At 38.1% G+C, this 21,887-nt stretch overlaps 1 protein-coding gene across 2 annotated transcripts in view; it reads left to right on the forward strand.

Annotated features, from left to right (window-relative positions):
- The window catches only part of SLC16A9 (solute carrier family 16 member 9), a 65,385-nt gene that overhangs the window by 40,910 nt on the left and 2,588 nt on the right, over positions 1 to 21,887 (forward strand). Inside the window, exons 3-5 of one of the 2 annotated variants that reach the window (XM_059662662.1) lie at positions 5,189 to 5,332; positions 16,160 to 16,255; positions 20,841 to 21,758. In XM_059662662.1, coding sequence (XP_059518645.1) covers positions 5,189 to 5,332; positions 16,160 to 16,255; positions 20,841 to 21,758 — 1,158 coding nt within the window. The remainder of the gene's footprint in view (positions 1 to 5,188; positions 5,333 to 16,159; positions 16,256 to 20,840; positions 21,759 to 21,887) is intronic. The other variant, XM_059662663.1, reaches the window with a different exon arrangement.

Raw genomic sequence — 21,887 nt, forward strand, 5'->3', positions numbered from 1 at the left:
TGATCTCCCTTTTCTGTAAACCCAAAACACATGATCTGGACCTTTCTTTTGGTGCTTATTGCCAATGACATTAGATTCTTATGTGTGTTTATTTTGTCTTTTGGTCTAAGTCCTGGATCAGAGAAAAGATGTCAGGTTTTCCTGTCACATTGCTGTACATTAATAACAAACAATCAGAAGGATAAATGAAGAAAACAATCCCATTTACAATTGCATCAAAAAGTATAAAATACCCAGGAATAAACTTAACCAAGGAGGTGAAAAACTTCTACTCTGAAACTGTAAGACATTGACGAAAGAAATTGAAAAGAACACAAATTAATGGAAGAATATACCATGCTCATGGATTGGAAGAATTAATATGGTCAAAATGACCATATTACCCAAAGCAGTTTACAGATTAAAAGGAATTCCTATCAAAATACTAATGTCATTCTTTTCAGAATTAGAACAAATGGGACCACAAAAGACCCCAAATAGCCAAAGAAATCTTGAGAAAGAGGAACAAAGTTGGAGGTATCACCTTCCCTGATCTCAAACTATACTACAAAGTTGCAATAATCAAAACAGGATGGTACTGGCACAAAAACAGACACACAGGTCAATGGAGCAGAAGAGAGAGCCCAGAAATAAACTCTTGCTTATATGGTCAGCTAATCTATGACAAAGGAGGTAAAAATATGCACTGGAGTAATGACAGGCTCATCAACAAGTGGTATTGGAAAACCTGGACAGGTACATGCAAAAAAGAAAACTGGACCACTCTCCAACAACATATACAAAAATAAACTCAAAATGGGTTAAAGACTTAAATGTAAAGCTTGAAACCATAAAACTTCTACAAGAAAATAGGAAGTAAACTATCTAACATCACTCTGAGTAATATCTTTTTGGACATGTCCCTTGAGCAATGGAAACAAACAAATAAATGTGACTACATCAAACTAAAGAGCTAATACACATCAAAGGAAACCTTCAGCAACACAAAAAGGCAACCTTACTGACTGGAAGAATATATTAGCAAATTAAATATATCTGATAAGGAGTTGATACCCAAAATATATAAGAAACTCATACAACTCAGTAACAAAAAATTAATCTGATTGAAAAATGGGCAGAGGACATGAAAAAAACATTTCTCTAAAGAAGACATACAGATGGCCACCAGACATATGAAAAGATGCTCAACATTACTAACCATTAGGGAAATGCTAATCAAAACCACAATGAGATACCATCCCACACTAGTCAGAATGGCTATTATAAAAAAAGTCAACAAATAACATGTTGGTGAGGATGTGGAGAAAAAAGAATCCTTGTGTACTGTTGGGGGGACTGCAAACTGGTGTAGCCCTTGTGGAAAACAGTATGGAGATTCTTCAAAAACTGTGACTCAGAAATTCCACTTCCTGGTATTTATCAAAATAAAATGAACACAATCATTTGAAAAGATATATATACCCCTATGCTCATTGCAGCGTTGTTTACAATAGCCAAGATATGAAAGCAACCCAGGTGTCCAATGATAGATGAATGGATAAAGAAAATGTGAAATACACACAAACACACACACACACACAATGGAATATTTTGCAGCAATGGAAAAGAATGAAATCTTGCCATTTGTGACAACATGGATGGACCTACAGGGTATTGTGCTAAGTAAAATAAGTCAGACAGAGAAAGACAAATATCATATGGTTTCACCTACATGTGGAATCTGAAAACAAACAAACAAACAAACAAAACAAAAAGATATTCATAGAAGCAGAGACCAAAGGGATGGTTACTAGAAGGGAGAGGTTGAGGGAGAGGTGAAAGGGGAAGGGGAATATAGACAACAATATTGTAATAAGTGTACATGGTGACAGATGATTACCAGAATTAGTGGAGTGATCATATTTTAAGGTTTAAAAATGTTAAACCACTGTATTATACATCTGAAACTAATATAACCAATATAAGATTGTATACCAACTACACTTAAATAAAAATAAATTTTTGAAAAAGATGTCAGCTTTTCTCTAAGTAAGCAGCAGGTGGCAGTGTGGAAATAGAAAATTTTTTTAAAGCAGTTTTCAAATTGCCATTTTTATCGGTCAAAGAATTTCTAATCATTTTTTCCTTAAGCTCAATTTTTTCAAAGATTCATGTATTAGGCAAAAGTGATTTAAGAATTTATTACATAATTGATAATAAAGTATGTATTTTATAAAACAGAGGGTTTGGTTGAAAATTACACCTTCATCCCCACCCCCAGCTTCCCAGGCTCTGGATTTCCTTGTGGAGTTAATAACATGCATTAAGGAACATAGATTTGAAGTCCTACCTTGAGGATGAAACAGGAAACTTTTTAATTATGCCAGTAATAATATCTGTGTTTCAATTCCATTGTGCTTATTACATTTGTAAACACTGACTCTCAATGTAAATGCAATTTGTTAAACAACAGAGAAAGGCCGTGCCCTTATGGTGTCAGACAACCATTTATGAGATTTGAATCTTAAAATCATGAAGTATCTAAGTATTTCTCATTGGGTATACAGACAGCTCAACTATTAGGAAAGTTTGGTATTTCAAATGAATTTTTTCTTTTAAAACATGGGCACAGAATATTCCCCTCTGTGTGTCATATAAATATTTCAGTGTATTCTGTTCTGGCTCACACTGGAGAGGACCTGAAATGGCAGGGGTCAGTTCATGATCAGGGAGGAATGTGAAAGAGTCACAGGTATTGAGAGCTAAGTGCTATCTCAGTGGTCATAACCTTGTCTTAAATTAAATACGCACTTAAGCCATTCTCTGGTACAGCAGCTCTCCCTTATCTGCAGTGGATATACTAGTATTCCACTGGGTGCCCGAAACCGTGAATAAGTATCCAGCCCTATATAAGCCATGCTTTTTTTTTTTTTTTAATACATCCATACTTACGATAAAATTTAATTTATAAATTAGGCACAGTAAAAGTTAACAATAACTAATACTAAAATAGAGCGATTATCACAATATTCTTTATGTGAATGGCATTGGGGCCATTATTAGGAAAATAAGGGTTATTTGAACACAAGTACTGTGATACTGAGACAGTCAATCTGATAACCAAGAGGGTTACTGAGTGACTAATGATGGATAGCATATACAGTGTGGATACGCTGGACAAAAGATTAATTCAGCTCCTGGACGGGACAAAGTGGATGGCGAGAGATTTCATTATATGTTGCTCAGAATGGCACGCAACTTGAAATTATGAATTGTTTATTTCTGGAATTTTCCTTTTAATATTTGCAAACCACAATTGACTGAGGGTAACCAAAACGAGGGAAAGGGAAACCATGGATAAGGGTGACTACTGTAATTGGCAAGAATGCTGGGCTTGGGGTCTTTGGATTCTGGCTCTACCACTTACTAACAATAAGACTATGGGTAGATTTCACCATTTCTCCATTTGACATTTCTTAAGACTTTTTTTTTATTGAAATAAAAAATACATACAGAAAAGTGTATATATCATGAGAGTATAGCCCAGTGAAATTTTCATAAGCTCAACACACCATGAAATGAGCACATTTATATCCTTCCATATAAATGAGACTATTGGGCTAAATAACTTAATATCCTTTTATTTCTAACTAGAGGCCCAGTGCACAAATTCATACACAGGTGGGGTCCCTCGGGGTGGCCTGCGGAGATTGGGCCCCAGCTTGCGCCCCCAGCCTCGCAGCTCTGCAGACCCTCCTGGAACCCCACCTGGCACCTCGCCTTGGCCTGGCGCCACCCCCTCACCTGCTCCACCATCCCGCCTGCAGGGTGATGGATCAAGGCCGGGACCCCTGCCTGGCTCCCTCAGTGCCTAGGAGCCGGGCAGCGGCCTGATTCCTACCACTGCCACTGTTTGCCATCTGCAGGGCGATTGGTGGGGCGATTGGGCCCCCGCTCGCACCCGCCTTGGCCTGGCACCTCCCACTCACCTGCTCCAACATCCTGCCGCTGTCCCACTCTCGTCGGGGCCCATCGGGGCAGCAGCACCTCCACTGCTGCCCACTGCCAGCACTACATCACCAGCGCCCACCATGTTCCGTGCTGCCCCCTGGTGGTCAGCGCACATCATAGCGAGTGGTCAAACGACCGCCCAAGGGGACAATTTGCATATTATATAGGGTATGCTAATCTCTGTAGTTGTAGGTACATTCCAGATACAGTGCTGGTGGGAGGGAATTTCACTAGCACTTAATGCTATTCCGTGAGAAGTTGCCCACCTATACATAGAACAGATCCAGGTAATGGTCACTTTTGCCTGTCGGTCAACAGTGTGCTGCCTTCCCCAGATTCCAGGTTACACATGGAATGTAGGACAGTGGAACAGACCGACCCATCCCTGGATGGGTAGGGTGCTTTTCCATTTGGCCAGAATATTCTCTAGGAAGAGAATAACTACTTCAACCCCACCTCTTCCCTCCACAGGGTTGCAATTGCTTGGATTCAATCAATCAACACATCCATCTTCATCATCAATTATACGACAGGCCTTGTGCTGGAAAGAAGCTCTAGATAGGAAAGGTACCTGGGACATGCAGGAGCCCAAAATCCTCAGAATATGAGGGTTAAGACCAGGGTCGCAGGAGTCAGACTAACTGGATTTTTACTCTGTTTCTGTTCTGTGGCGCTGCTGCTGCCACTGGCATCACTGAAGAATGAGCACAGATTGGGCACTTCCTTGTCCCAGGCCTTGTGATCAGCGTTACACCTGCGCTCTTATTTGTTCTCCCAGGAAATGCTATGAGGTGGCTTCAATTTCAGATGAAGAAACTGAGGCACAAAGAGATCAAATAAGTTGCCTGAGATCAAAGAGCCAGCAGGTAGTAGTGCTCAAATTGAAGAAAGTGTCACTCAGAACCCCCCACTTAACTATGTGACCTCACCCCCATCCTGACACGTCAATTTCCTTGTCAACAGAAATGAGGGTAACAATAGTGTCTGCCTCCCAGGGTTGCAGTAAGATGAAAATGAAAGGAGGTTGTTTATGTTACAGTGTCCAGCACATTGTATACACACTGGAGATGCTTATTATTATTTTAGTGTTGTTATTTTATGATGCAAAGAATCATTTTACACTTAGAGTGGGATGGGTAATATGATTGTGAAAAGGAGATGACTGTGACATAAGCGAAGGTTTCATTTCTTTTTTTAGGTCCTGTCTGCAGCCTCTGTGTCTCATCGTTTGGAGCAAGACCCGTGGCGATCTTCAGTGGCTTCATGGTGGCCGGAGGCTTAATGCTGAGCGGGTTTGCCCCTAACATCTACTTTCTGTTTTTTTCCTATGGCGTTGTTGTAGGTAAGAAACCTAACCACTGTAACTTTCCTAAGCTCCAAGAGCTCATCATAACTTTACCAATGTCCACTTCATTATTTAGTTAATATAGGAGGCGGAAATGTTCAGTAATAATTTACTATCAGTGGCCAGGTCACCAAAAATTGTTGCCTTGGTAAAATGTCCATCAGCGAAATGAAATATTTGAAATGACAAATGTGTTTTAACAGTGCACGTTATGGTTTCTTTCAAGGAGCAGGAAGGCATTTCATTTCCGTGCTTGTCTCTAAAGCACACAAAAGGAATAAAGAGAGGGGACAATAGGAGACATGTATGTGGCTAACATCTGTCATTTCTCACTGGCCTAGGGAGTGGTCCCTTTCATATTGGTCGGTTAAACAGGGCTGTGTTCTAAACATCCTGCCGTGTCACACCATCTATCACCACGACCCTGATCACAAAGTCAGAAGAGAAGTAAAGAGTAGATTGTAAAGCACATAATCTGTTTTTAAGATAAGGCACGATTGAAGAAAACAGAGTGGTGGGGATGACTGATGGTGACCTTGATTACAGGAGGGGAAAAGCAGAGTGCTCGGGGCTTGAGAGTTCTTTGGGGGATGGGGGATGCTTTGGTGATGTGCTCTACTAATTGTATTCAATGTTTAACATCATCAGACTCAATATTTGTAGGAGCTGCTTGTAGGGAATTTGAAAAAGAGTCCTGCTTTTTAAATTTTTTCTTAGTGTCTGAAAAAGCCTAATTTGTTGACTACCAATATTTCTCTCTTTTACTTGAGACTGTTTCCCCAATCCTATATAATAAAAGGCTAATATGCAAATTGACTGAACAGCTGAATGACCTGTCTCTATGATGCACACTACCACCAGGGGGCAGACGCTCAATGCAGGAGCTTCCCCCTGGTGGTCAGTGCACACCCCCAAGGGGAGCGCCACTCAGCCAGAAACCGGGCTCAGGGCTGGCGAGCACAGGGGAGGTGAAGGGAGCCTCTCCCACCTCCATGGCAGTTGGACATCTCCCGGACTGTGAGAGGGTGCAGGCCGGGCTGAGGGTCCTGCCCCCCCCCCCCCCAGTGCATGAATTTCATGCACCGGGCCTCTAGTAATAAATAATAGGAAAAATAGCAGCTAGCATTCACTGAGTACTTACTGTGTGCCAGGGTCTGCACTAAGTGAGATATCTGATCTCATTTAAACTTCCCAAGAACTGTTCTATAAAAAAGGAAGGTGAAGCGCAAAGTGAAATGACCAACTAAAGCAACATAGCGAGAACACATGGGGTAGGGTCCACTCAGTCTGACACCACATCCTGACTCTTTTACATTTTTGTAATTGTTTTTAGTGCTTTTAGAACCCAAAATTTATTTTAAATTTAACTACGTGCCCTAATACTACTCAGATATTAATCTAAATAAGCAGGTCACTTGTCAGTTCTTTGAGAGCACATAGTATATGTTTGACATTTTATCTCTATAAAACTTAAGGCAGTTTTGAACCTGTAGCTACAGATATATTGAGTAATCATTTTGCATTCTTGTCTGAAATAATAAAAATAAAAATGTAGATATCTATGTTTATTCATGATGGGATTATTCCTTTCAGAACACAGGACAAATTATTCCTTCCCAGACAAAATTTATTTTTGGATTGTTCTTTTTGCATAGGAAATTGAATCATTAAGTTGAACCAGTGGTATGATTTGGGTATCTTCCCTAAACTCTGGACTAATCGTTTAAAATTTCACAGGGTTTTGCTCCTACTCATGGTTTCTAGAAAAGCCTTTATGAGCACATATCCGAAGTTTTCACTGACCTAAAAACTAACAAAAAGTGACACATTTGCATTACCTATAGATGCAAATGATTTTTTTAGAAGAAAAAAATTAGCTGACATTGCCAAAGATTTATATATGTTTGATTGTGTTGGAAGAGTATCTAAGGATATATATTAGTAGAAAGAAAAAGACAAAATTAACTAAGTCCCATGATTAGATTTTAAAATTTCTGTAGCAACAGAGAGGGCTTTACCAGCTTGTGAAACTGATTTGGTTCATGTTACTGGAACCTTTCAATAGCTAACCTGGTCCCCCTCCCCTATGAACACATGGTCTTCAATTCATTAAATATTGGTCTTGATTTACTCTTGTGGCAGCTGGTGGTGGTGCTGGTGGGGTCACAGAGCGTCCACTTGGCTTTCTCCACTGTGGTAACTCTTACTCCACTGGCCAAGAAACAGTATGTAGGGGGTTGTACTAACTAACATGTATGCCTGCGCCATTAAAAAGCAGCAACTGGGGAAATGACTGTTGGATGGATCCACGGACTTAGAGGGCCTACTGTGAGCCAGACCTGGGCCATGATCCTACACATTATCTGCTTCCCCCATGTGACCCCACTCTAAAGAGAGACCATGTAAATGCCTCAGGTTCCTAATTAACAATGTCAGCTTGTACCCAGAGTCCAACAATGCTCAAAACATATCCCACATATCCCAGTGTGTGATCACCTAAATGCCGCCGTGGTTCTCTGTGGGCAAAGAGTCAGGGTATGGTTATCTACTTGTCATTGTGTTTGTTGCAATGTCCTACCTCCTGGCATAACCAGCCTCTCCTCTAGTTGATGGATTCTGGGTCAAAACGGGCTCAGGTCTGGGGAATATGTATGACTCTGATGTGGTGATAGATGCATGATTTGAAATCATGCAATTAGGAGGATGTGGTCAGCTCATGGAGAGACCCTTGGGCTTCGGGCCAGGAGATGTAGGTTCTGTGAGCTTGAGCAAGCACCTTTATTTCCACAAGTGACTGTCCCCTCCCCGGAGGAGGCGGGCTTAGCAACCTACTTCCTTTAGGTCTTGTGGGGACTCCATGAGGCCAAGCAAAAGACTTGAGTTGGATTTCAATTTATAATTTAAAGAAACCACCCACTTTGGTAATTATTGGGGCCCTGTGAGCTACTCCTTGCTAGCAGATTATTAACAGTTATTCCATGGTTGTCTTGTGTGTGGTTTTATTTCATCAGTAGGCTCACAATATAGGGCTCAGAGAATATTTGTGAGATACATAAATGAGATAATAATGAATAGTGACACATCCATTCTGTCACCATTTGAAGTAGAGTATCCAATTGAAAAGGCAGTGACAGGAAATTATTACCCAGTCTAAACTCATTCTCCTTTCTGTATTATGAGTTCCTTAGAAAAACACAGGCAAGATGCAGTCTAATGATAATATTCATGGAGCGCCAGCTCTGTGTAGAATTGTATTCTAAGCATTTTCATTCATCAGGAATGAATGGAATGGGCTCTTAAGATAGACAGACTGGCATAGGGAAGGAGCAAGCATTAACAGGAAGGCTCAGGGGTCAGACTATGTGGGTTAACTGTATTAGATCCACTTGCCAGCTATGTGACTCCAGATAAGTTCCTTATCTTGTTCTCTCATTTTTAAAAGTGAGCATAATAATAGCATCCAACCTATAGGGTTTTACAGATTGATGAGATAATGCAATAAATGGTAGCTAGTATAACTATTATTATTAGTTTTGTGACTTTGGAAAATTATTTAATCTCTCTGGCTTCTATTTTTATTTTTTATAAAATGGGACTAATATGAGTACAGAGATATTGTGACTGCTCATGGGAGAATGTGTATAGAGAAGCACACAGAGGTATTTAATACACATTTGTTCCCTTCTCCTTGAATTTCTTTCTGACCTCTTAGTTCAAGAGCACAGCAGCAATTTTTTCCTACTAAAGAAGCTCTGTGGAATCAGAAATATTTATCTAACAGGTTAAAGAATATAGGAAAAATAAAGTAATATAGTATCATGTTTAATCATCCTATAAAAGATCAAAAGAATGCTGAAGAGTGTTAATTGGCATAATTCTGTTTTACCATTTAATCGATATTTTAAAAAATAACATCTTGAACATATGATGTTATCTTGTTCGGTTTTTGTGTAGCTAAAATAAATGGCAGCTTGCCAGTCTTTTAATTGGCTATAAACCATGCTGCCAAACCTGGTAATTCAGGCTCCTGTTTTCTTAGTAACTTTCCTAAATCAGAAAAAAAAGGGTAACAGGAGACTGTGGAGGGGGTGCAGAAAATATGTCCTCAATGAATTGCTCAAGTGCCTTCCCAATAATTTCTCTTTGCTTTTCTGAAAAGTACAACTTCAAGTCAATTTCTTTTATTCTCTTTCTCCATAAGATATTGTTATTTAGTTACCTGATTACTGTCTTCTTAATATTCTCTTCTTGATTTTGGGAAAATTTAATTTTCTTTTTCTTCATTTTCTTGGTAACATCTGCATAGGGGAGGGGAAAACCACATTCGTAGAAAACATAGCTTGGGGAGGGGGGAACCACATTCATAGAAAATCTGATTCTCTTACTCTAGTTCTAGCTATTGAGATAAAGGTCATTCTCTATATATTTCCTTTAGCAATTAGTTTTATAAGCTGTTTTTTGTTTCTAATGGTTAGATCATTAAAGATAGTCTTTTGTCTCTCATGGATGTTCAATTATAATAAGGAATTTTGATCTTCTAATTAGTCTCAGGCTATATCCACATAATGCCATTATACTCAGGTAAAAGTGAAAAAAATGTACCAATATAATAGCTACTTTTAGTACCTTATTATGTTCCAGGTATTAAATCTTTTGCAATTTTTATGTCTTTTAAGCCTTACAGTTATCTTGTGATATTGTTTTAAAGATAAGGAAACTAAGAAAGTTTAAGTAAACTCTCAAATTCTCAAAGTCACACAGCCAATACATGATAGAGTTGGGATTTGAATCTATACCTTTGCTCTTAACCAGTCAATGTCATGTTCAGGAGACTCGGGCTAAGTATATAAAATTTAGAGTTATGTCAAAAAAAAAAAAAAAAAGAAAGAAAAGAAAAAGAAAAAGGCCAACTACTTGGACTTTTTAACTTTCCATGCAGATGTTTTAGGCTGAAAACGTAAGAGTACTGACATTTAACTACTTTCACCTACATTTAGCTGCGCTACACTTGGATGCTCTAACCTTATTTATCTTTTTCAGCATCCTAAGTTACGTTCTCATTATTTCATTTCCAGGAATAGATATTTCTGTAATACTATTTGCAATTGCCAATCCTAACCAACTCTCTGAACAGGAATATGACATACTGACTCAGATATTTAAAGAGGGTGTTGAAATGCTTGTTTCAGAATATACTGAAATGAATTCTCTGAAATGACCAAGAGAGAAGTAAGTCCCTACACTTTAGTGACCAACTGTCCCAGTTTGTCCAGGACTAAGGGCTTTCCTTGGATGTGAGGCCTCTAGTGGTCAAACGGGGGAAGTCCTGGGCAAATCTGAGTAAATTGGTTTCCCTCTTGCACACATAGAGTTTGGATTGTGTGGCTCCACCTTTAGCACTTCTTAATATTGCCATATTAAAATGCACTGTTACTAAAATATTTTATTTTTATAAAAATAATACTGCAGGAAGAAAATTTTATATTACAAATTCAGGGGTTCGATAGATGTCTGTTCAGTTTCACACACAAAATATGTATAATCACAGGATATTTAAAAATAAATCATAGGCATTTAAAAAAATATGTACACCGTTTCAAATTTTTTATTGCTTGACCCCCCCAAAATAAACCAAAATTTCATTGCTTTCAGTATTCTGATTAAGAAGCATTTTATAGCCCTAGCTCTGTTGGTTGGGCATCTTCCTATACACCAAAATGTCACTGGTTTGATTCTCATGCTAGCCACATGCTGGGGTTGTGGGCTTGATCCCCAGTAAGGGGAATGCAGGAGGTAGCCGATGGATGTTTTTCTCTCTCCCTTTCTCTTCCCCTCTCTCTAAAATCAATAAAAATATATTTTAAAAAATTTTAAAGAAGGATTTTATAATATTACAGTATTTTCTTTCAGTTTAAAAAATATACATATATTTTTATTTATATACCCATATAAATACTATATATATGCATACATACATAAAATAAAAAAAATGATTGTTGTGTTCATTCTGCTTATATATTTTGAAAACTTGTCATGGACTTCTTTCCATTCAATAAATATATTTCTACAACATAATTTTTTATGGCAACTTTAACAGACAGTTTTTAATATATATTGATTGGCTGCCTCCTGCACACACCCCACTGGGAATCAAGCCCACACCTGGGCATGTGCCTGGACTAGGACTGGAACCGTGACCTCCTGGTTCATAGGTCTACACTCAACCACTGAGCCACACTGGCTGGGCTTGAGTTGAGTGTTTGAAGGACACTAGGATATGGTCAGGTGGACACAGGTTGTAAAGGAAATGAGTGGTGGGAGAGGACATCCCAGGAGTTCATATGCTCATAGACATGAAATAGAGTGCAGTCTTCTCATGGATGTTTGTTTAATGAATGCACAAGTCATATGGGAAGTTGCAAATCTGTCAAAGTATGGTTGTAACAGAGGTCAGTGATAAAGACTTTTGCTTGGAGCTTATTGTAGGAGAGTGATGTGATGAGCATTATATGATAGCAGTTTAGAAGGTAGAATGGTGGGGAAAGGACCAGAGGCTAAAACAGAGATTGAGAGGCTATAGCTCAGATCAGAAGAGATGAGGTGAACTGAGGCAGTGGCAGTGCAGAAAGGCAGGGGGGTGGTGATCATTTAAGCAGTGGGTGTCATAAACCAGCGGTTGCCAACTGGTGGTCCACGGACCACTGGTGGTCCATGAGGTCCGAAAGGTTGGTGACCACTGTCATAAACAGCTTGATGTCTGGGTTGATGTGAAGAGATGAGGGAAGAAAGGGCCTCTGACATTGTGGTTTCACCCCGAGGTGTGAGAAATGGAACATACGGTGTGAAAAGGAAATAGAAGCTGTAAATATATTTAGTTTCCACCTATTTAAGTAAAGGAAACAATGATATTTTACTAATGTTTATGCTTTGAGTTGTTAGTGATACAGATATTTAGTTTTAAAATTATTATGTTTATACTGAAGGTTTATGCTCAGATTTTTTCCCCACTGTTGGAAGTCTAGTAAAAAAATTATTGAAGACCAGGGGATGCTTTAAGGCAGTGGCTTCCAACCTTTTTAGTCTTGGGTCCCTTTGTACTTTTTTATTTTAGGACACCCACAGAGCTTTTGATTATGTAGATTATATTGATGGATACTTATCCTGTTAAGATTTACTATCTTAAAAGCTGAGAAATTTAAAAATATTTGTTTAGTGATTTATTTCAAGGTAACAACAAACCCACTACATGTTAATATAACTAACATACTTACTATGAAAAATAACTCTATTTCTGCCTGGCCGGTATGGCTCAGTGGTTGAGCGTCGACCTATGAACCAGAAGGTCTTCTTTTGATTCCCTGTCAGGGCACATTCCTGGGTTGCTGGCTCCATCCTCAGTAAGGGGCATCAGGAGGCAGCCCATCAATGATTCTCTCTCATCATTGATGTTTCTATCTCTCTCTCCTCTGCCTTCCTCTCTGAAAGAAATAAAAATATTTTAAAAAGAAAGAAAAACAACTCTATTTTTTCATAACAAAACAAAATTGAGAAGAGTAACATTGTTTTACATTTTCACAAATATTTTTAATGTTCGGCTTCTAGAAGACATCTGCATTCTCCTATCTGCTCTGTACTCAGTTGTTGCAATATGTTTTTCTGATTGAAGTGTATGAAGGAAATCTGGTCTCACACAAAGGTATAGTTGGAAAATGGAGGAGATTTTAATAGCTTTTTCAGGTAATTGTAGATATTCTTTTTTGTCATTCAGTAAGGGACAATTTTCTGAAGGTTAATTGCAATTTGGAACCTGATACCACATCAGAAGACTTTTGTGCCCTGTTATATTAAGTCCATTTGTTTAGTCTGTACTTTGATCTCTGCATTCAAACCTGATTTTGTAACATCATGAATTGGTTATTTGAAAAATAACAGTTTGTTGAGTTATTCGAGAATTTTTAAATGTTGGCACATTTCATTATACATCTTAAAAATCATTTGTGTTAGCATCATCAGTAGGCTCATCAGAAAATCTGTATGTATAGGGAAGTTGTCAAATTCATGGTGATAGACACAAATTTCCAAAATTCTTGTTTTTGCTGAAATTTCTATCATTGGTAACAACTGTCAGTTGTTTCCCTTATTAATTTGTTTTCCAGGAAACATCTGCCAAAATACCCAAGTCTGAATAAACTACTTTGTCATACATTCTTTCAAATACAAACAAGGTTACAAGAGAAAAGTGGCTATTTTAGCTGACTAGTAAAAAGATTACATAAGCGCTTTCCTTGCAACAATTGTAATTCAGACTAAGCATTTTTTTAAAAATGTGTTTGTTTTTACTGTGAGCATGTGATGGTGAAGCATAGAAGGTGTAAAATTTGTCACCAGTACTATGATTGTGCTAAGGCTCTTCCAGTTTTACTGACCATCAGCATAAATGTGAACACAATGTAAAAAACCACATCTTAGTATTATTATGAAAAGAGTTTTGACTTTGCGGGCTCCATGAAAGATCTTGGGGACTCTGGAGATGTCTCGTTAATAACTGCTGATTTAAGATCATCCTGATACAGACGTGGGGAGGCCTCATGCCACCTTCTGCTTTTTGAAAAGTTTAAAGAAAAGGCATTTCAAATTTATGCTACATTTTTAAAAAAGCGAGATAATCTTATCTGAAACCCATGGCCTTACAACAATTTTTAAAAACTTACTTATTTTTAGCCAAAATTACAAGTTTAAAAGTTGCTATTTCAACTTTTCTAGACTGGCATTTAGTAATTGTCTTTGTGTGTGTGTGTCTAAATACCTAACATTTGTAAGAGCCCTAACAACCAAATCACAGGAAACTAAATTCATCCCTCTTCCTTAGTGAAGAGTAACTATTTTATTTCACAAAATTGGTTGTCCAGAAACAAGTCTTATATCATGTCTTAAAGTGTACTATATATAGTAATAACAACTGTATAAACCAGTCCAACTCCTGTTTTAGTTGTATTTCTTCCCTGAACTCAGACGAAAGGATGCTTTATTTTAAAAGGTTTATTTAAGTGTAATTGTTTTAATCTATCTCATTTTTAAAGAGGACTTTTTATGCAATCAAAGATGATCATCTGAGTCCTGGGTTATTTTAAGAGTTAATTTCCTAGAATGTTTATGTGATATATTTGTTAAGTCCAAGTATTTTTTTCTAAGTATAGTACAGGTAGCAATTAAAAGTAATGAAAATGATCTTAATAACTTATCTAATGGGCCATGGTTAAAATTCAGTTTTTAGACTGTAGCTTATGTGTCGTTTATAAAGTGATTCTTAAGAACAGGTGATGTTGCAGATGAAAAGCAAAATGTTATGGGTTAGAAGCCAGATGAAATTTTTATGAAAAACAAACTGAGGTCAGTAGGTACTCAATAGGGATGAAAAGTTTAAGCTAACAAACAAGAGCCTTGGAGGAGATAAACATTGAACGTTGGGTATCAAGAAAGGAGAAGTTTACATTTACAGAAAAGTAGAGAATAGTATAACAAGCAACTATATACCACTTACATTTAATAATTATTCATCTTTTATTTCTTTTGTCTTTTTTTGGTGAAAATACTTTAAACTAAAAGACATCATGACATTTTACTTCTAAATAAGGTAATGTTGTTATGAGAATGTCCAAAGTGATGGAAGAGTTTATCTGAGCCAAATGGAGGACATGCCTAGAAGTAAGATCTCAAGAGTTTGAGAAAATGCTCCCAAGAATGACAGTTTTGCAGTTCTTTTTATGTATTTGGGATCAAAGGAGGGAATTTAAGGAGATTACATAAAATCTATTGGTGGTAGGTAAAGGAGATGGGAGAAAGCAAGTTCAAGAAATCTCCCAGGTTGGATAAAAAATGGAGGGATATATACTCCCTTTACATTGGTGGGTAGAGGATAGTTAACATTTTAACAGTTACAGTAAGTAGATGGTGTTCAGGCAACAAGATTGTGTGCTCCCTTGAGGGCGGCTATACCTTTGAGGAGTCTGGAAAAGAGAATTACTCTGGCATTTCAAAGATGTGTTAACCTAAATGCACAAGTAGGATGGACAAAGCTTCAGGCACAGATAAACCTTTTACAAAGAAAGTTATAGGCCTGGTGCTTAACTACTTACCATGACCTGCCCCAAAAGAAATTTATGATCAGCTCACCTTGGGAGGTTATTTTCAGTTACTGTGCTTGTCAGATTTATGACATAATCCCTTTTTTGTTCATAATAATTTTCAGCTCTAAAAGAAAAAAACTTACAAGTATCCATTTTACTGTGATGTGTTAGTCTGAAGACAACCAGGGACATGCCTGAGGGTCTTTGTTTTGCAAACTGAGGTGTGCAAGCTATAAGCTCTTGCAAAATAGGTTGGGATGATGAAAGGGATTTTATAAAATTGTTTAGAGGACTTAGAGGAGAAAGAACAGTGAGCGAAGGACAAGAACTTGGGAAGCGAGACAGAGATATTAAATGGGCACATTTGATTACACTTTGCTATTTGGTATGTGATTTCACCATTTTCTCTCCCTACAATATCTTAATTTAAACTTGCATTAATCATTTATGCTTTATAAATTGGAATTTTTTTTTCAACTTGTCCCTGACCTTTGGGTGTGTAGAGTGGAAACGGAGCCTACATAAATGTGTCCATTGGAGCTGCACGACTAGCATTGAATGCATCTAGGAATTCATATTTGGAAGAGTTTCAGCCAGCTGGTGACAGAATGCCCTATTGGAATTATTCCCCACCCCCGTTTTTTTTGCATTGAAGTAATATATGTAATTAATCTATGCAATGTCTTCTTCTGTTTAGGTCTCGGATGTGGCTTATTGTACACTGCAACAGTGACCATTACGTGCCAGTATTTTGACAGCCGCCGAGGCCTTGCACTTGGCCTGATTTCAACAGGTACATTTTCAAAATAAGTACAGTATTGCCCCTATTCAGCCTTCTAATTAAAGTTAAAAGTTGGCAAACAGATATGTGTAACTAACTACCCTCAGCTACCACTCAGGTAGCACCTTTTTTTTCTTTTGCTCTATTCCTACAAGGAAATTTTATTTTCCACTGTAAATGTGGCATAGCATTCAGAAAAGCCTAAGATAGACATATGAAAAACCATTTATTTCAAAGGTGTGTTAACCTAGAGGCGCAGCAACACTGGACAGGGCTTGCTTCAGGCAAAAATCAATCTTTTACTAAACAGTTGTAGGCCTAGGGAATGACAACCCAGCCGAGTTAGGAATTTATGATGGATGAGATCACCCTGTGAGCTTACTTTCCATAGAACCCTTTTTCTTCGTCCACAAATATCATATCGGAAAGAAAGCTTATGGGCCCAGTGAATTGAGAGTCATGTGCTGGTGAGAACCTTGCTGAAGGAAGTGGACAGCATGTATATAAAGCACCTTATACCCGAGAAAGACAGGAGAAAAGGAAGGGAAATGGCGACACTGTCAGAAAGACGGATGCTGATGGCTCTCGACCTCCATTTATTGTGAAACTTACATTTCCCACACACAAAAAGTGGAAAAGACTGATTTATGAATACAGCTCACTGACCTATGTGCACAGCCAGGGACAGGCTGTTTACTCTTGCTGTTCCTTTAATAATCAAGAGATGATCACTGCGGGGTTGGGGAATATAAACATAAAAATTTCTGGACTCTGATATTTTAAAGTGGTGCTTTATTTTTCAGTTGGATTTTTTCCCCTAGGCTGTTTAGGGAATTTATCAAAGTTTCTGTAGCCAATATCTTATGAGTTTGGTTAGGAGATAAAGCTGCCAAGTTTAGTAAAAGCTGTATGTTTACGTACGCTCCTTGTTAGTGAGTGGGTGTTCTTGGGAAGCCAGGCTTTCAGATACGCTGAAGAACTTTAGTAGTAGATCTGACCACAGGATCCAAATTAATGTTTTGTTCCTGAGGCCAACCCGGGCAGCAGAGTGATTCCAGATGGAATTATATCTAGCTGGATATTTACTCAAGGTGGTTTAAAGAAGCATTGGCAGGTGAGAAATGGGAATCGTAGTGTAGGGGGAGACATGGCCAGAATCAGAGGACATGGCTAAGATAGTAATGGGAACAGAAATAGAAAAAACAAGATGGAGAATCCAGAACAGTTGAAATGCAGTTTCAAGAACCCGACAGGATCGCCCAAAAGTGTGGGGAGTGTGATAATAGGCATGGAAGCTTAAAGGACAATAGGTCTTACCTATCCTATATATTTTTTTGTAGAGGCACTATAATGATGCAACAGGCACAGACTCTGAAGTCAGACCTGGTGTTGAATCCTGCCTGTGTTGCATCCACTAGCTCTCTGTTGATGGACAAGTTAGTTAATGGTTCTGTTAACTATTAAGCCTCAGTTTTCTGAACTGTAAAGTGGGAATAAAAGAGTCCCATCAGGTTATTGGGAATATTAAAAGAGTTATTGTGTAAGACACATGGTAAGGGCTCTAAAAGTATTAGCCATTATAATTATGACCTAGATTTCCCTGAATCTCCAAATTTATCTGTGCTGAAGATGTTGAAAATTGTTTATTGAGAGAGCTGCTCCTGCTTTTCACTCAGTCTAGGGAGGAGGGCATAAGGACTTGAGCCAAAAATGGAGCTACTATGGACAGTCAAGACTTGGCAGAATTAAGGAGTTTACAGTGTCAACTCACAGGGAGCTAGGTGAGGCAAAATTAGGGAGAAGCATGAATCTACTGTCCTAGTCTGTTCAAGTTGCTATAAGAAAGTACCATAGAGTGGACAGCTTATAAACAATAGAAATGTATTTTTTATAGTTCTGGAGGCTGGGAAATCCAAGAACAAGGCACCAGCAAATTCAGTGTCTGGTGAGGGTCCATCTTCTGGTTCACAGAGGTCATCATTTCATTATGTCCTCAGATGGCCGAAGGGGAGAGGGTGCTCTTGGGGTCTCTTTTATAAGGGCACTAACCCCATTCATGAGGGCCTCGCCATCATGACCTAATCACCTCCCATAGGTCCCACCTCCTAATATCATCACCTGGAGGGCTAGGTTTCAGCATATGAATTTTGGGGAACACAGACAGTCTATAGCATTCACCTTCAGTGAAAGAGATGACAAGCAACATATAACTCACAGTAGAATATTTTTAAATTGAACAGAAGTTAATAGTGAAAATCCTTGCAATATGGGACCTAGTTGAAAGGAGCCTAGGCATTAAATGAAGGTTTTGGGAACTCGGTCTTGCCCCGTAGGGGTTGGTAAACTAATGCCCATGGCCCAAGTCTGGTGTACTGCCTGTATTTGGACCGCTCACAAGCTAAGAATGATTTTTGCTTTTTAGTGTAGTTTTTAAAAATCATAAGAAGATATTTTTATGGCAGGGGAAAATGATGTGAAATTTCAGTGCTCATAAATGAAGTTGTATTGGAACACAACCATGCTCATTCCTTTACAAACCTTCTCTGGCCCCTTTCTTGCTTCAGGGGCAGAGTGGAGCATTTACGACAAAGATTGTATGGCCCTCTATGGCTTAAACATGTATTCTCTGGACCTTTATAGAAAAAGAATATTGGTCCCTGGTGTTAATAGTTAATCAAAGCATGAGTGTCTCTCTTACTGTTGCAGTAACTGAACATCAATTACTATTTTCCCTCTTTGTGATAATATATAACTTAGACATGCATGGAAGCATAATTCATCCTTTATTTCACTTCACCATTTACACTGAGGATTTTTAAATTAGGGTTTTCTTTTTGAAAATTAAAAATTGTAATTTTCAGTTTACAGAGTTCCACAAGAAAGCTTTGAATTACTCTTTATTGCCCTGAAAGGATTCCTGCATCTTTCTAAGCTTTGGCTGCATTCTTGTGAGATGTAGGCTGGGGAAACTACTAGTGTGTAATTTGATTGTGCTGTCCTATCATATACTTAGCACATCATATGTATTCTATATATTTTGGTTGAATTAATTTAAATGTCTTTCTTGTATTTCATGATGTTGAGGGCTAAACTTAGTTGATGAGCAATGGAGAAGTTGCTTATTTTTTCAATTTAAGGTCAAAACACAGAACTTGCAGAACGCCAAGAGTATTTGTAGGTATCTAATGTTAGGGCACTTGGTTAGGATCTATACAGAGATATGGTATTAGGCAAAAATGTGAATTAACAGTGAATGGAGGTTACTGCAGTACAGAAGTACATGAAATAGTGCTATTTTCTTTTCTTTCGGTTTGTTTTCTGAAGTGCTTTTAACTTTGGGAGTATGTGTCACTTTTAAAAAGGTAAGGGAAGGATTAAATTGGTCTATGTATTATTTTTCAATAGTCAGCAAAGAAGATACTATCTTACCACAAAATGATATTATTGTAGCTGTCATTACATCAATATGAGCTACTAACATTTTAATGCAAAGAATTTTTAGGGAGGGCATTAAAAAGTTAACGTCTAAGATGTTAGAGAGACAACTATGGTCCCAGAGAAAATGCTTCTTTAAAAGTCTGAGAGTCATTTGGTTATTTGTAAGAATTTTTGATAAGATGGGTTTTTGCTTCAAGCATGGCATCCTGTTGGGGTGACGAAGTAATTTGGTATAGATCATCTTAAAAGTATGATCCACCTATTTACCTATTTTTAAACAGTTCTATTTATTACTCTCCTGCTTTTTAGGTGACATTTTTCAATGATATTTAAATTTTAAAATACGCAATTTTTTAAAAAGTTGAAATCAGAACACCGCTAATTAATTCGGCTGATGTAACATGAAGTTCCAGTATATTTAGTGTGATCTATGCTTTAAAAAAAAAAACAAAACACCCAGAAAATCCAGGAAAATTTACTAGGCATACTTTGTGTTTTCAATACCCTATCAAATTCCACTTTATTCTTTTCATGGTTTAGTAATGTGAATCATTATATTCTGGTGATTTAGCAATGGATTTGAACTATCACACCATGACAAATATCCCATAAAAATTAAAATACATTGTTCAGCTCAAAAAATAAAATATGAATATTTGCTTGTTAAAAGGGAATAAATATATAGCACAGAGCCTGGCACATAATAAGTACAAAAAAAGTAGTTGCTTAAGGTATTTGATACGAATATGGGCTCCAGGAGTCAGAATGATTGAGTGTACCTCCTACTTATGCCATTTACAGCTCGGTGGCCTGCGGCAAATTTCTCAACCTTTCTAGCCTTCAGTCACCTCAGGTACAGGTTGGGAATAATAATAGGACCTACACAATATGATCACTATCGGGATTAAACAAGATCATGCAATGTGAAGTGCTGAACGCTGTCTGAACTACAAATTCAATTTCTTAAAATAAATATTCTATCAGTATTACTATTATTGTTGTTATCATCACCTTTCATATTCTTGCTGTGATTTTTCATATGATGGCACGCCCGAGTGCCAGTGGAAAAAAAGAAATTGCACTGCGGTACCGATCATACTTGTCCCGAGAGCCCCACGTTATAAGAGATTAAGATTGAACAGTTCCGTTTCCTTTTCAGGTTCAAGTGTTGGACTTTTTATATATGCTGCTCTGCAGAAGCTGCTGATTGAGTTCTATGGACTGGACGGGTGCCTGCTGATTGTGGGTGCTTTAGCTTTAAATATATTACCCTGCGGCAGTCTGATGAGACCCCTCCGGTCCTCCGATTGCCCTTTGCCTGAGAAAACAGCTCTGGAAAATGTACCAGACAGATACTCCATTTACAACGAAAAAGAAAAGAACCTAGAAGAAAGCATAAACATCCTTGAAAAAAGCTACGGAGGCGAGGAGACCTGCAGGAGCACGCTGGCCAATGGTGACTGGAAGCAGGACGGCCTCCTTTGTCAGAACCCAGCAAGCACGGCACACACAAAAGAGACGGAAACCTACAAAAAGAAGGTGGCAGAACAGACGTATTTTTGCAAACAGCTTGCCAAGCGGAAGTGGCAATTATATAAAAACTACTGTGGAGAAACTGTGGCTCTTTTTAAAAACAAAGTGTTTTCGGCACTCTTCATCGCTATCTTTCTTTTCGACGTCGGAGGCTTTCCGCCTTCATTACTTATGGAAGACGTAGCAAGAAGTTCAAATGTGAAAGAGGAAGAGTTTATCGTGCCTCTTATTTCCATTATTGGCATTATGACAGCAGTTGGCAAACTCCTGTTGGGGATACTGGCTGACTTCAAGTGGATTAATACCTTATATCTTTACATAGCTACCTTAATACTCATGGGCCTGGCCTTGTGTGCAATTCCATTTGCCAAAAGTTATGTCATGTTGGCCATACTTTCTGGGATCCTAGGGTTTCTCACTGGTAATTGGTCCATCTTCCCGTATGTGACCACAAAGACTGTGGGGATTGAAAAATTAGCCCACGCCTATGGGATATTAATGTTCTTTGCTGGACTTGGAAATAGCCTTGGACCACCAATTGTTGGTAAGATATTTATCTTAAAGTCACCCATTTTACTGTTCTCCTTTGTGATTCCCCAGGATATAGAATTTCGGATTGTAATAATAGCACAGATTTGCCCAAAATAAATCTGCATGGGAAGTGTCATGATGA

The sequence above is a fragment of the Myotis daubentonii genome, chromosome 13, assembly GCF_963259705.1.
Source record: "Myotis daubentonii chromosome 13, mMyoDau2.1, whole genome shotgun sequence".
NCBI classification, from domain to species: Eukaryota; Metazoa; Chordata; class Mammalia; order Chiroptera; family Vespertilionidae; genus Myotis; species Myotis daubentonii.